The sequence below is a fragment of the Gadus morhua genome, chromosome 16 (assembly GCF_902167405.1).
Source record: "Gadus morhua chromosome 16, gadMor3.0, whole genome shotgun sequence".
Lineage (NCBI taxonomy): Eukaryota > Metazoa > Chordata > Actinopteri > Gadiformes > Gadidae > Gadus > Gadus morhua.
Genome location: NC_044063.1, coordinates 1,994,222 through 2,009,121, shown reverse-complemented (window position 1 = coordinate 2,009,121; position 14,900 = coordinate 1,994,222). Strand labels below are relative to the sequence as shown.

Sequence of the window (14,900 nt, the reverse complement as noted above, 5' to 3'; positions counted from 1 at the left end):
GAGGAGGAGGGGGAGGAGAGGGAGGAGGGGGGGGAGAGGGGGGGGAGGAGAGGGAGGAGGAGGGGGAGGGGGGAGCAGGAGGGGGGAGCAGGAGGGGTCAGACGTCCGATAGACTTCCCTCCAAGCCTCCGTTCGGGCAAAGTGTGTAAAAACTGCAGGAATGAAAGGAGAAATTCAGGTTAGGTTATGTGAGGTTAGTAGATACGACCAAGTTAGATCAGGTTAGTTGAGGTTAGGTTAGTTGAGGTTAGGTTAGAGTAGGGTAGTTGAGGTTAGGTTAGTTGAGGTTAGGTTAGTTGAGGTTAGGTTAGTTGAGGTTAGGTTAGTTGAGGTTAAGTTAGTGGTACCGACCTGTCTGGGTAGGCTAGGTTAGGTTAGAGTAGGTTAGGTTGGTTAGGGTAGAGTAGGGTAGGTTAGGTTAGTTGCGGTTAGGTTAGAGTAGGTTAGGTTAGTTGAGGTTAAGGTAGGGTAGGTTAGTTGAGGTTAGAGTAGGGTAGGTTAGTTGAGGTTAGGTTAGAGTAGGGTAGGTTAGTTGAGGTTAAGTTAGAGTAGGTAAGGTTAGAGTAGGGTAGGTTAGTTGAGGTTAGGTTAGTGGTACCGACCTGTCTGGGTAGGTTAGGTTAGTTGAGGTTAAGTTAGTGGTACCGACCTGTCTGGGTAGGTTAGGTTAGTTGAGGTTAAGTTAGTGGTTACCGACCTGTCTGGGTAGGTTAGGTTAGTTGAGGTTAAGTTAGTGGTACCGACCTGCCTGGGTAGGTTAGGTTAGTTGAGGTTAGGTTAGTGGTACCGACCTGTCTGGGTAGGTTAGGTTAGTTGAGGTTAAGTTAGTGGTACCGACCTGTCTGGCCCGCTGGCACTGCGGTCTCTCTGCCGGCGGTTCTTGAACCAGTTGCTGACCTGCGTGACGGTCAGCCCCGTGGCCGTGGCCAGCTCCCGCTTCTCGCGGGTCGAGGGGTACGCCTTGTAGTGGTACCACTCCCGCAGCACGTGGCGCGACTTCTCCTACGAGCAAGGCACCGAGGGGAACCCAGCACAGTGTCAGATAACCACCGCCGGGGAGTGAAAAAAGTTTGGTTTCCTGTTGGTTGTCAGTTGAGGTCATGGGTAGGTAGGGAATTTATTTTATTTTTTTATTTTCGGCAGCGAATGATAGGTAGGTTGTTTTCATTTAAAAACGAGAAAATTCGCTCATCCTTGTACAGAATGAAGAGGTGCTGTACCAAAACGTAATTATAGTTTGCATTAAAAAAAAAAAAATCCTTTTTTTTTTATAAAGCTCATTAAATAATTTGGGTCGCACATTCATTGACAGGGTCGGTCGTAACCGGAACCAAACAAAAAAATTTTTTAGGCCTCCCTGTTACAACATTAACACAAAGGAACCACAGACGTAAGTAAACATGTGACCCAGCCTCTCTTTACGGGGCCTCGGGCCCCCTCTCAGCCCGTGCCCCCCCCTTAGCCTCCCCCTAGCCTCCAAGGTACTCCCCCTAGCCCCCCCCCCGTACCTTGAAGCAGTAGCTGGTCTGCTCCCCGTCCCAGATGGTGGCGGGCAGGGGGAACTTCCTCCTGATGCGGTACTTCCCGACGGCGCCGAGCGGGCGCCCGCGCTGCCTCTCGGCCTCGGCGTAGTGCGCCCGCAGCCACAGCTGCTGCAGCGGGGCGTGGCAGCGCGGCGAGAAGGGGCGGGCCTCCAGCAGGCCGTAGAGGTCGGCGTAGCGGCCCTGGTGGAAGGCCACCACGGCGCGCGCCTTCAGCACGCTCTCCAGCGCCGCCGCCGCCGCCGACGACGACGACGGCGCCAGGCTGTGCAGGAAGGAGGTGAGGCGCTCCATGCTCCCGGCCTGCAGCAGCACCTCGCACATGCAGGCCACCTGCTCGGACGAGAACACCACGTCCATGGTGGGGGCGACGGGAGGACTGGGAGGACTGGGAGGACTGGGAGGACTGGGCGCCTGGGTCGGACTGGAGCGGCTCGCTCTGTACATCGGCGCTTTGTTCTCATCCTGCCCCTTTCCCTTTGTCAGAGCTCACGGTGTTTAACTTGTAACCTGAGAGTGAGGGCTGCGAAAACATCGTGCCTCTCCTACACACGCACACACACACGCACACACGCACACACACGCACTCACACCCGTTGTGTTTCCATTCATCCAGAGATGGAGAGGTAAATGGCCGTGCAACGACAACAACACGCAGCCCATTTGGGTAGATTTCACTAGACAAATAGGCGCCCTACCCCAGCAGGTGAGGTCCACTCAGGTGAGGTCCACTCAGGTGAGGTTCACTCTGTCTCCCAGTGCTCCGATGCTAAAGTGTTTATCGAACAAATCCCTTCAAACACTTGACCCTCCTTTTGTCAATGTAGTTTATTACAATAGCATGACAAAGTCATATAAAAAATAGAATGTTTCTGAGTACAAAACGATAAAAACGACAGACAACAAGTAGAAAACATCAATCCCTTTCAAAGCCATCCAAAAGTCTTTTAAATGCGCGTTTTCTTTGGTAATTCCAGAGGCGTACGATCGAAGTGGGTGGAGTACATGCATTACATCGTAGACTAAACACAACAAACATGTGGGCTATGATTGTACAGACGTATTGTAACAGCATATTGAAAACATTAATGTGGGCTTTATAAACTCAGCCAACGCCCAACATTGACTAACGATTTACTCATTCCACCGCTTCTTCCCTTGCCTCCTAATCTCTGTCGGGTAAGATTCAAATTGTGTTCAGGTTTACACATTATTTTTGTCTCAAAGAAAATACATTTTACACTCTGTAGTAGGGGTGGGAAAAATAATCGATTCTTCAATGCATCGCGATTCTCGCTAGAACGATTCTGTCTCGATGCAGATAAATTAATCGGAATTCATTTTTATTTATCCTGCTGCACTCTGTTCCCCAGAGAGGGATAATTTTTGTAATCTAATTAAATTCTTCTAATTCAAGAGCAGCTTTTTCTTTAATGACATAGAAAAGAAAGATTGGAAATAAAATAAAACTGAAACCTATTTTTTGCATGCTTCCATATTGTGTTATAATGCAAGCTGCATTGATTATTGCATTCAGTCATATTTGTGACAAAAGCTTTCTCTCTTATAAAATAATAAGATAAGTTAATTCATCTGTTGATGTCTTTAATGATCATCACAAAAGTAGGAAGTGATTAGTAAACTCTGAGTAGCAAAACCAGCTGTATTATATATTGTTGCATCGAGATGCATCGATAATCGCTTCAGAATCGAATCGTTGACCTCATAATCGGAATCGAATCACGAGGTGCCAAGAGATTCCCACCCCTACTCTGTAGCTGTCCACATACATTTGGCCCAAAAGAAAATGGATACCGTTTTCACAATGGTGTAATTTAACACTTAAAAAAAAAAAGATATGGGCGACAATATTAATGTCGCTTCCTATTACAAACATTTATAGAACTTCCATTTGACTAAATAACATGCAGTTTTAAAAATGTAAAGTAATGGGTACATGGTTCAAAAAGACTATGTATACACAAATATATAATCAGACAGAGACAATAGAACACAATCGCTGTTATTATAGCTAAATGTGCTGCATTGAACATAGCAATGTGTACCTTAATCAAGCCTACCCCCTGTGTTATGGCACTGGACAGCTCACAAATTGGTGTGTTTAATGTTTTCAATGGAGGGAACTGAAGTGTAACAAGTCAACTCGATTCCAGCCGGTGATCCGCTCCAGATCTTAGGACTTTCCACTCAAACGTCTCTTGGAAGTTTCCTTCAAGCCAGGAGCCGGAGACCACAGCCGACATTTCAGAATCTGTTTTTCATAACACAGCAGTGCAGTGTAAACATCATGCAAATGAAATGTGCAAAATATAAAAGGAGGAGGAGATGGAGGGACTGACCGCACCAGGAGTGTTTTACATTTCATTATTAGAGGTAAATCAGACAACAATGTAGTTTAAACATGAAAACTGGAGAATGTCTAGGAGTGTAGGTAGGACACCCCGCTAGTTTTGCTGTATCATACAGCAAATACGCTCTTTGTAAAAATGATACACTTGGATCTAAAACATAAGGCACTTTAAGTTAAAGAAAATCACATCACAACAAACAAACAAACAAAAAATCCAAATCTGTCGAGTCAGTCGTGTTTAGTGTAATGGCCACGTCTTCAAGGTCTGTAGAAACGCTCTAATCTCCCAGGTGTACTCGCTTGGAACACAGTCCCACATCACGTAGTGTGTACTTCAGATGCCTTGCGTTGCAGCTCAGCTAATTCTACATCCTAGTTCTACAGTCATGTGAGAAGGGCTCGGACATTACAGGCTTGTTCTTGGTCGGTGCTGGACTCAATATTGCTGCAGCCCTTGAATCTCTTGAATAGTATTTTTACGAAAACAAACAATCTCATCGTTTCTTTACTGCACTATTCCTACTGGAATCCTAGTCTCGCTTCTGCAATCCGACTGCTTTGGTTCATTTCTGCATTTCTGCGAACAAGGGAAAAAATATGAAAACAAAAACGGAGATGTCAAAACAAAACCGAAAGACCTCGCCTGAGGACTCTGACCCGAGGATACTAAAACGTTCTATGTCAGACCATTCCTCTGGTTCCTCAGAGAAATGCTGCAGGAGTCCAATCCATAGCCGGATGTGTCCTGACTGAGTCTGAAAGGTTTGGTAACCATGGCGCCCAGGGATGAGTCTACAAGGTAGCTTGATGATCTCACAGTCGCTCTGTGAAAGGACGACCATTCAAAGCCAACATGCGGACGTCTGGCTGAGGACACGTTACCTTCTGGTCCTCGAAGCGTAAAGGATCATGTGCATGTAGTTGTTCTATGGTGTAGCGTTCATCACCACATCTTCAGTTGGTCTGCCAAAAGCCCAACACTCGGGAATAATAAAGTAGATACACTGTTCATAATAACTGCACTTTAAATCATCTGAAAGGTGACCAAACACAGGTCACCAGAGATCCAGAAGGCAGCTGATTGGTTACTCTGTGTGGCGACCAGAGACTCTGATTGGAGGCGCTGCGGTTCGGGTTCGAGCTTCCCTTTGCTGAGGCCGAAGCTCTCTGATCCTGTGACTGGCGACCACTGCACCACCAGGAGTATGTCGCTTTTAGGCAACGGATAAAAGGCACGTCAGGGTTTATAGTGTGAGAAGGGGAGGGCGTCGGGCCAAAAGGGAGCGGACAGAGGCACGCCCATAGGGCAGACGGACAGTCTCTGCAGGACAACATTCTGGGTCAGGCAAGACGCTGCTCAGTCAAAAAGTCAACATCACTTTGAACCCTGTAGATCGATATCTAGTCCACTGGTGAGTGTCAGGTCTGAGACGACCTCGCGGCTGGCATCGAACCCACGCAGCCTTGGTTCATCGTCTCCGCGAGGGAGGGACGTCTGCGTCCGTCGTGATTATTAACGCAACGTAATCTCCGAGCGCGGTCATAGCGGTCGCCGCGCGGCGCCTTCGGTTTCTCACGAACGGAGGGGGCGGGGCCTACAGCCCCAGCCCGTCCTCGTCCTCGTCCCCCACGGGGACGGACTGCAGCTGGGTCAGGACCTTAGCGTCCTCGTCCATGTCCTCCGAGGGGCCGAGCGGGGACCCCCTCCCCCCGTCCCGGTCCGGGGACGTGCCCCCCAGCAGCAGGGACTCCCCCCCGGGCAGGCCCAGCAGGGCGGGGTCCTCCCCCAGCTCCCCCTTCCCCCCCCGGACGTCAAACAGCGCCAGGCCCGCCGGGCCGGGCGGCGACACCGGGCTCCACGCCGACTGGGAGAGCTGGGAGAGCTGGGAGAGCTGGGGGCCGGGGGGGGCCCCGCTGCACATGGGGCTGAGGGAGAGCAGGCTCTCGGGGGTGAGGAGGTGGGACGGGGGGGCGGCGAGGGCGGGGGGCTCCAGGCCCGGCTGGGGGGACGCGGCGTAGCCGTCCGGACCGCCGTACAGCGGGGAGGAGTTGATGAAGCTGAGGGGGGAGGAGACGAGGGCGCCGGGGGGGGACACGCCCGCGGGGGTCGGCGGGGGGCCGAGGAGCAGGCTGGCCGGGAGGGGGGGGCCCTCGGGGGGGCCCTTCAGGGGCAGGCTGGTGAGCTGGATGCCGGCGGGGATGGTGAGGATGAGCTTCCCCTGCTGGACGCTGAGGTAGGGCCCCCCTCCCAGCAGGAGGTTACCTGGGGGCGGGGGGGAACTGGGTCAGTCATCCTTCACATACACTGCAGAGGAAACATCAACGTCGCTTCCTCCCACAACCTTTACACAACTTCCCTTTTGACTCAATAACAGGACACATGTACCGTGTTCCGATATCCATACTTCCATGAGTACACTTAACATAGTACACTCTCCGTACTCGCTAAGTGCGCTAATTAACAATAAACATCCCGCTTTGAACGGTGAACTCTTTACGCCTAGCAGCTATAAAAAGCTATAAAAACTACAAAATGACTATTAATGCAGGCTGTGTGGAAAATGCGCCGACTTTGGCTCCGCCCTCTCAAACGTAGGCTAGTTAGTACGGATAGTATGGATACTGGAACACGCAGCTGGTTCAAAAAGACACTAATGTCTGTTGTCTAATGTTTCTGTATTCAGAAAGAGGGACAAGAAAACCACAACCGCTAAAAGGGCTGCGCTGAACAGAGTTACGTGTTTGTGTACCGTGAACCCCCCCCCCCCCCGCCCTGAGGGCCCTTACCTCCGGGTGACGACGGCAGCTGGATCACCCCCGAGTTGAGCAGCTGCACGCCAGGGGCCCCCAGACTCTGGAGGGGCCCCACTGGGTTCAGCCTGAAGGGGGCCTGCACGGCCCCTCCGGCCCCCCCCGGGGTGGAGGTGAGGATCTGCAGGGGGAGCCCCCCCCCGGCCGAGAGGGAGAGCGAGGGCGTGGCGGGGGCCGGGGTGAAGAAGGACGAGGAGGAGGAGGAGCTGGGGGCCGGGACGGGGTCTTTGGTCTGGGGCGCCTGGGAGGAGGACACGAGGGGCCCCCCCTGGTTCTGGGGGGCCCCCCCCAGCGAGAGGGACAGGCCCTGGGGGAAGGCCCCGCTGGGGAGCTGGGTGACGGAGACGATGGTGGTGGCCCCGTCGCCCAGGGCCACGCTCTGGAGGGGGGGGGGCTGCCCCGGGGGGGGGGCGTGGAAGTGGGGGAGGGGGGAGGAGAAGGAGGAGACGGGGACCAGCTGGGGGCACTGGGAGCCCAGCTGGGGGCACTGGGAGCCCTGGGGGCCCCCCGTCAGCCCGGCCGCGCGCTGGACGAACTGGGACACGGGGACGCCCTGGATGGACGGGACCACCTGGGGGAGGGAGTAGACCTGGGGGGGCCCCCCGGAGGAGGAGGGGGCCACCTGGCAGACGGAGCCGGCCGGGGCCAGCTGGGGGCCCGAGCTGCTCAGCACCACGTACTCCCCCTGCTGGCCGGGGATGGACAGCACCGCGCCGGAGAGCACCACGCCCGGGGGGGCCATGGAGGACGGGAGGGGGGGGCCGCTCTGTGCAAAGACCAGCGAGGGGAGGGCCCCCGGGGGGGGGGCCACGGCCGACGGGGACGGAGAGGAGGACGAGGAGGACGAGGAGGAGGAGGAGGAGGAGAGGGTCCGCCCGGCGCCCTCTGACGCCATCCCCATCCCCGGGGGGGCGGTGATGAAGTCCAGGGGCCCCCCCCCGGGGCCCTGGGCCTCCGGCCCGTGCTGAGCGGCGGGGCCCCCGGGGGGGCCGGCCTCGGCGCTCAGCACCAGCTGGGTCAGCCCGTTGAGTCTGGCCCCCGCCCCGTCGGGCCCCGTCAGAGAGGCGCCCTGCAGGGCGGGGCCGGGCTTGGCGACGACCTGGGCCCCGTTGAGGAGGAGGGGGGGGTGCCCCCCCACCGGGCTCAGGGTCACCGTGCCGCACTCCCCCAGGGTCAGCCCGTTCAGGATGAGCCCCGCCCCGTTGAGCAGCAGCGGCTGGGCGGCGCTGAGGAAGCCGTTGGTCCCGTTGAGGATGAGCTGGCCCCCCCCGGGGCCCGGGACCGCCGAGAAGGAGAGGATGGGGGGGCTGGCCCCCAGCGGGTCCCGGGGCGGCTCGTCCTCCATGTGGACCTCGTCCTCGGAGCTCTGGTTCCCGTCGGAGTCGCTGGAACACGAGAGGACAGGGTGGGTGGGGGAGGGGGGAGTGTGTGTTTGTCACGGGAAGGTGTGTGTAGTGTGTGTGAGTGAGGTGAAAGTGTGTGTTTGTGTTTGTGCCGAAAGGTGTGTGTAGTGTGTGTTTGTGCGAAAGGTGTGTGTAGTGTGTGTTTGTGCGGGAAGGTGTGTGTGAAGTGTGTGTTTGAAGGTCAATCTAAAAACATGACAGTACCCTCCTCAGTATGGCATGTCACTAGTCACATTTATATCACAGTGTGTATATGTACATTATTTACATGTATTTTATTTGTCTCACATTGTATAGATAATTTGGCAGATACTTCTTAGATGGCTATCTTACAGCCTCATTAAAAAGCAATAATATCCCATTTGATTTTATAAATACTTTATAACCCTATGAAACCAAGCATTAATTTATGCAAAAAACAACCCCGTTTTACCCCATAGTCGACATAACTAACCACGCAGTGCTCATGTGTTGACGGCTTACAGTCAATGTGTGCAAAGATTTCCCTGCATGACCAAAGCAGCCCACAGAAGCTGATAGTAGCGCTGCGGTTTAGAGGCTAAATCAGGTCTGTTGTATCTCTCAGCGCATTATTATGCACGGCAGTAAATGTTATTTTTTGTGCAATTATCTTCTACAAAGAACTAGATACTGGAGATAGCCTCATGTATGTCTGCCCTGTCCCCGGGGAGGGAGCCCGCTCAGTGGACCGGTGCTGGGTTTCAGGAAACTTGAGACTCCGCGGGGTGCCTGGATCTCACATTTCATAACAAAGCAACATGCTCTGGGGGCCCGCATCAGTCTGCTGTCTGTCTGGGGGCCGGTGGCCTGTCAGAGCAGGGTCCGCCGTGTGGACATCAGGGTTTGACTTGTTTTATTGCCGATTTCTTCTCGGTCAAGAAACGGAGTCTTCTAGTCTCTAGTAGGACTCGGTATCGCTCCCAAACATTAGCAACACTACAACTACGGTCCTGGAGGCGTTAATATACAATGCAATGTTGTTTGGGGCAGAATGCGGACATTTAGTAAACCATGGTTGCGTTCGTGAATCGCGGTGTAACTCAACCTCTTAGACGGGCTTACCTCTTGCTGTGGGTCCCGGAAGGGGTCCCGGAGGGGGTCCGGTCCCGCTGCCGCCGGTTCTTGAACCAGTTGCTGACTTGTGTGAGCGACAGCCCGGTGACTTTGGCCAGGTTCTTCTTTTCGTCCGGGGTCGGGTACCTGTTGCTCTTGTAGCACTCCTTCAGCGCATTGCGGGACTTCTCCTTGAAGCAGTAGACGGTCTCCTCCCCGTCCCAGATGGTCTTGGGGAGGGGGAACTTCTTCCTCAGTCGGTACTTGTCCACAGCTCCGAGGCTGCGACCCCGCGACCTCTCCGCCTCCTTGTAGCGCGCCCGGAGGTAGAGGTCCTGCAGGAACCCATGGTTCCCCGGGTGGAAGTCGTAGCTGTCGAGGATCGCGTACAGCTCCTTGAAGTCCTCCCGGTGGAAGGCGACCAGCGCCCGGGCCTTCAACAGGGTCTCGTTGCCACGTAGCAGCTCGGCGGACGGGGGTATGGTGCAGAGGAACCTGTGCAGGCGCTCCGCGTTGCCTGCCTGCAGCAGCGCTTCGCACAGACACGCCACCTGGTCCGGGGAGAAGCTCAGCGCCGACTTCTGGAAAGTTTGGAGTAATCGTTCGGAAACTTCGTCCGGATCGCTGTCCTCTTTTTGCTCCGAGTTGGTCTCCACTCCAGCGGGCTCCTCTGGGCTATCCTCGGATTGTTTTGCAGACTCCGAAGACAAGGAAGCCATTTTTCGCTGTAACTTTTTCTAGTTCCTCCTCCTCCTCCCTCTCTTCATCCTCACGTCGCAGTAGATGATGGATGTTGGGAGGGTTGGCCCCGCCCACAGCCCGTCACCGTGTTGATCTGGAGCTGGAAGCGATCATTTATTTAGATACACCCACCCTAATAGACTATCTATCCAGATAGATATCGATATCGTTTGGGAATGGATACATACAGTGAAGTAAAATGTACATAAGTAAATAAGAAGTAAAAGGTAAGTCAGTAAATAAGAAGCAAAAGGTAAGTAATTTGGTGTAGTACTTGAGTAAAAGTGCTTTCCAACCTTTACAAGCTCAGAAAAAAGAAAGGAGAAAGGAGGCCAAACGTATATCTTTTGGTCATTTATTGGAAATTGCCTGAGAAACCGCCAAAGACCGATTGTATAAAACATTCCTATTTTGATGGACTATAATTTCAGAGCATGTAGAGAGTGCACTAACACTCTTAAGAACCCCCCATTCATATTTACTCACATGCAATTATTAGACTTATTTTTATGGGCAATTGTTGATGTTGGTTCAATAATGGACTCGTATGTAATCTGCGTAGCATATAGGTTGGATGTTAAATAGGTGCAAGCTACATCAATATATATTTTTATTAAATATAATTTATTTTTAACATTATACATATATATATCTCTTTAAGAATATATTTACTCCTAAAAAAATAACATTGGCAACTCAGCCTGCAGCGACATCAAGCGGTCGTTCCTCATATCGTTGCTAGCCGATGCGTGCTGTTGGCCCGCATCCCTATTTGTTAACGGTCCTGTCTGTCAAGCTCAAAGTGGGTGTGGCCGGGTGGTGTCTTTGTAATGACGCGTTTTCATTGGTCGTTTGTGTGACTTGTTCCCATTCTCGCCTAGTCACGTGATGAGAGGGAGGAACCTTCCAGACCTTTTGCGACATCACAGCGCTTGAGTAATACGTCCGGTTGCTTGTTGTATTCCTCCTCGTTTCTATACCAACACCCAAGGAGATATCTGTAAGTAACTATTGTAGGCATGCTAACTAGCTGGTGTTGCTAACCTCCTGTATATAACGTTACTCTGGTTACAGCATGCTAACTAGCTAGTTTCGCTAACCCAGTGTATCTACGTTACTCTGGTAACATCATGCTAACTAGCTGTTGTTGCTAACCCCCTGTGTGTGTGTGTGTGTCCCCATTCAGTCGTTCCTGCGCAGTGATGGACGGGGGACTGACAGTCATCACCAACCCCATTGTGGCGGTGCGGTTGACCAGCACCCTGAGCTCCTTCGAAGTGAACAAGAAGTACAGCAGAGGCCTCTGCATCGCCGACTTCAAGGTGCGGTACAGGTTCATCAGGGGGTCTGGGTGGGGATGTATCAGAATCAGAAAGGAGTCTATTGCCAAGTAGTTTTTCACATACAAGGAATAAGTTTTGGTAACTAAGGTGTGTGCCCTACAATGAACAACAAACATTCAACAATAAATAGACGGCATGATAACGAGACAGCCAAAACCATAAGTAACAACAAAGTGAAAGATATGTAGTCACATGGCTCCTGTCGCACTGTGAGCTGGTCTAATCCCCTTCACCGCTCTGCCCGTCGGTTCAGGGTAAGCTGGAGATGGTGGTGGGTACGCCCGTGTCCTGCATGGACCTGGAGCTGTACAGCACCAGCGACCAGTTCCTGGTGAAGATGGACGACAACGACGCGCTGCTGGGCTCCTACCCCGTGGACGACGACTGCCGCATACACGTACGTAGACGTCTGTGATGCAGGGACCCGTGCTGAGGTTAGGTTGGGGTGGAGGCGATGCTGCCCAATATCTGGTCTGAATAGGGAAACTGCTTTGCCTCCACTGGATGTAAAGAACTCCCCGGTCAGGTCAAGATCCAACCATACTTAAAGCCTGATTCACTTTTTTTATACACGCCCAAATTTCCCGTCTGGGATCAATAAAGGCTGCCCACAGGATTTGTCCCCACCTCAATGGAAGTTCAACCACGTCATCATACCTGGCATTATACTGGCTTAAGCCAGGAACCATAAAGCAGCTGGGATGAGAAAATCAAAATATCTTTGATCTATAGTATCCTGGCTTTAATACGTGGACTGGTTTTGACCTCACCAAGGTTACGGTGTATTTCCCATCGAGCTGCCGGTGTAAACGTGTATCGCTGTGATCTCCAAGGTGGTGGATCGCAGTGGGGCGAAGGAAGGGGAGTTCAGTGACCTGTCCAAGGTGGAGAAGTTCACCATCTCAGACGATGCTTATGCAAAGAAATCAGGTACATTATGTGTGTATTTTGAATGTATGTACCAACGTGTAGTAATTTACCCTCATGACGCCACCATACATGTGTTTTTTTATTATAACGCATACAAACTCTAGTTAGATATTTAAAATATACACGTCAACCGGTATTTACACAGTAATTTGGGATAATTGAGGCTGCTCAATTTAATCTGGTTAAAGAAATAAATAAATACAATTATTTTGAAAGAAGAGGAATTCCAACAAATCCCAAAATGTGTTTTTAAGTCACGCTCTAGGCACGATGTGCTACATAATGTCAAGAGAATACGTACATGTACCAAATAATGTCAGGAGTATACATACATGTACTAAATAATGTCAGGTGAATACGTACATGTACTAAATAATGTCAGGGGAATACGTACATGTGAATACGTATGGACTATATAATGTCAGGGGAATACTTACATGTGAATACGTATGTACTATATAATTTCAGGAGAATACGTACATGTGAATACGTATGTACTACATAATGTCAGGAGAATACGTACATGTACTAAATAATGTCAGGGGAATACGTACATGTGAATACGTATGTACTACATAATGTCAGGAGAATACGTACATGTGAATACGTATATACTACATAATGTCAGGAGAATACGTATATGTGTTCCAACCAACGCTCCGTCCCTCAGACTCGGTGAGGTCCTTCATGAAGAAGCAGAGGGTGGGTCGCTTCAACGAGGAGGAGATGGCCGCCAAGGAGAGCGAGCAGGTCGCCCGCGACGCCAAGGAGGAGGCGGCGGCGAGCGCGATCCCCGTGGGGAGCCGTTGCCAGGTGCAGGTCCCCGGGCAGCCCACCAAGATAGGGGCCGTCATGTATGTCGGTAAGTGGTCGGTCGTCACACAGCTCTGGGCTCAGAGGTTACGGAGGGTTGGGGGATGTGGGGTGGAAGACCTTCTGCATTTACATTTACATTCAGGGCCGTTAGCAGACGCTTTTATCCAAAGCGTCTTACAATAAGTACATTTGTCAGAAGAAAGAGAACCGACAATTTGTCTCTGTGGGTACAGTAAGGATGTTCATAGAACCAAGTGGCAAGCACTAACTATCACTAGGTTAACCCATTCCCCGTATACAACAGAGACGGCTAGGATAAGACGCTACACGATGCTAGGTGCTATTGTTAAGTGAAAGGAGCTTAACCATACAGGTTAAGGCAGGACGTACACCATACAATAAGCGTGTACATTAAGTGCCAGGATGTACAACATCCAGGAAGTGCGTCCATTAAGTTCCATGTCTTGCCTTCCTCTGAACGCTGTTCCCCCGGTGTCTGCAGGTACCGCAGACTTCAAGCCCGGCTACTGGGTGGGGGTGAAGTACGACGAACCCCTCGGAAAACACGACGGAAGGTACGGACGCCGTAGGGGGGCGCTCTGCCCGTTGACGATGAACCGTGTTGATGTCCGTGGTGTCGCGGTCTAACCACCGCTCTCTGTCTCCCTCTGCAGTGTCGGAGGGAAGCGCTACTTTGAGTGCGAGAACAAGTACGGTGCGTTCGTGAAGCCCACCAACATCACGGTGGGGGACTTCCCCGAGGAGGACTTCGGGCTGGATGAGATCTAAGCCGCCGTGTCCCCCCCCCCCCCCCCCTGGGTTGTTCTGCCTTAAAGCCCCATGTTGATGTTCTACTGTTGCCTGTTCAGCCCCAGAGGGGCCCACTAATATCAGCCCGTACCATGCGTCGTTATCTCCTACTCACCCCCACGAATCAAAACGTTAGCGTGCTAGTGCCCGGAGCCCTGGTACACCGGCGTCTCCCGGTAACGAAGCCTTCATCTTTATCGTAGTAACGAGGTTGCAGTCCACTCTAGGTGACGAAGACTGTTTGTTAAGGTCACATTTTGACAGTTGGCAGGCGTTTATTAGCTGCATGAGTGACACTAGCAGGGGGCGCTGTAAGGGCTGTCTTTAGTTCAATGCACTTTCTCCACTCCAGGAGTGACGAGTCTAAGAATGTTTGAATTGCGATACACATTTCATGTTTCATTTGATTGATAACTTTTTCAATCATCTTTAGTTCCTGTTATAAATAATTGGCAGACTCTAAAGATGGTTGCATATGATTTTTGTATATAGCGTGTTCATGGTTTTTATAATAAAAAAAAAAAGAAAAGATCATAAAGACTGACTTGACCATACTGTAGATGTGTTTTGATGAGGAGCCACCAAACCAGGGCACGAACAACTGTTGAATACAAAGGTTTACATTGTCACAGCCGGAGCCCGAGAGTGATGGATGTGAATAACACCATTTGAATAAAAGTCCTTGTGAGAAATCCTCAAGCCTGTATTAGTTTATTTTATGCTCCCAAATATAAGCATGTTTATATATATTATTATTATTTTTTTTTTTCCTTTTAACCTTCATCAATAATTGATCCACCCATAGGGTTTGGGAATTGTAAAGTTAACCTGCCTGTAAAGTGAACCATTTCGCATTAAATGAATACATAACCCGTTAAACTAAACATAATTTCCGCGCTTCATTATATATTGAGTTAAAAGCACATTTGTATGTGTATGGACGTTCTGATAATTATAATATAATTAAAGTAAGTTATAATTGAAGGGTTGATGAAGTTATTTTTTAATGTAAAACCTCAAGGCATGTTTTATAAATGTGACCTGAAATAGTCACCAAAAA

General features: G+C 51.1%; 3 protein-coding genes across 3 annotated transcripts; 1 reads left to right on the top strand and 2 right to left on the bottom strand.

Annotated features, from left to right (window-relative positions):
* Positions 1-68: 68 nt before the first annotated feature.
* six9 (SIX homeobox 9) lies at positions 69-2,284 on the bottom strand. The gene is made up of 3 exons (XM_030380859.1): positions 1,509-2,284; positions 839-1,002; positions 69-152 (listed from the first exon to the last, which is right to left on the bottom strand). The coding sequence occupies exons 1-3, from the start codon at positions 1,986-1,988 to the stop codon at positions 98-100; spliced, it is 699 nt and encodes a 232-aa protein (XP_030236719.1). The 5' UTR covers positions 1,989-2,284; the 3' UTR covers positions 69-97.
* Positions 2,285-3,472: 1,188 nt separating this feature from the next.
* Positions 3,473-9,979, bottom strand: six5 (SIX homeobox 5). The gene is made up of 3 exons (XM_030380847.1): positions 9,210-9,979; positions 6,700-8,108; positions 3,473-6,175 (listed from the first exon to the last, which is right to left on the bottom strand). Exons 1-3 carry the CDS (start codon positions 9,917-9,919, stop codon positions 5,508-5,510), a joined length of 2,787 nt encoding a protein of 928 aa, XP_030236707.1. The 5' UTR covers positions 9,920-9,979; the 3' UTR covers positions 3,473-5,507.
* Positions 9,980-10,125: 146 nt separating this feature from the next.
* Positions 10,126-14,539, top strand: tbcb (tubulin folding cofactor B). The gene is made up of 8 exons (XM_030380858.1): positions 10,126-10,142; positions 10,823-10,941; positions 11,128-11,263; positions 11,538-11,681; positions 12,118-12,214; positions 12,885-13,076; positions 13,533-13,605; positions 13,705-14,539. Exons 3-8 carry the CDS (start codon positions 11,144-11,146, stop codon positions 13,817-13,819), a joined length of 741 nt encoding a protein of 246 aa, XP_030236718.1. The 5' UTR covers positions 10,126-10,142; positions 10,823-10,941; positions 11,128-11,143; the 3' UTR covers positions 13,820-14,539.
* The last annotated feature ends 361 nt before the right edge of the window (positions 14,540-14,900 follow it).

Bases quoted from the DNA above. Each gene is read 5' to 3' on its own strand.
- six9 (XM_030380859.1), bottom strand. From the start codon at position 1,988: ATGTACAGAGCGAGCCGCTCCAGTCCGACCCAGGCGCCCAGTCCTCCC. The intron at 1,003-1,508 runs GTACGGGGGGGG...CCTTGCTCGTAG, and splicing joins AGACCAGCTACTGCTTCAAG to GAGAAGTCGCGCCACGTGCT. The intron at 153-838 runs GTCGGTACCACT...TCATTCCTGCAG, and splicing joins AGTGCCAGCGGGCCAGACAG to TTTTTACACACTTTGCCCGA.
- six5 (XM_030380847.1), bottom strand. From the start codon at position 9,919: ATGGCTTCCTTGTCTTCGGAGTCTGCAAAACAATCCGAGGATAGCCCA. The intron at 8,109-9,209 runs GTAAGCCCGTCT...CTCGTGTTCCAG, and splicing joins TCCGGGACCCACAGCAAGAG to CGACTCCGACGGGAACCAGA. The intron at 6,176-6,699 runs GTAAGGGCCCTC...CCCCGCCCCCAG, and splicing joins GCTGCCGTCGTCACCCGGAG to GTAACCTCCTGCTGGGAGGG.
- tbcb (XM_030380858.1), top strand. From the start codon at position 11,144: ATGGACGGGGGACTGACAGTCATCACCAACCCCATTGTGGCGGTGCGG. The intron at 11,264-11,537 runs GTGCGGTACAGG...CCGTCGGTTCAG, and splicing joins TCTGCATCGCCGACTTCAAG to GGTAAGCTGGAGATGGTGGT. The intron at 13,077-13,532 runs GTAAGTGGTCGG...CGGTGTCTGCAG, and splicing joins AGGGGCCGTCATGTATGTCG to GTACCGCAGACTTCAAGCCC.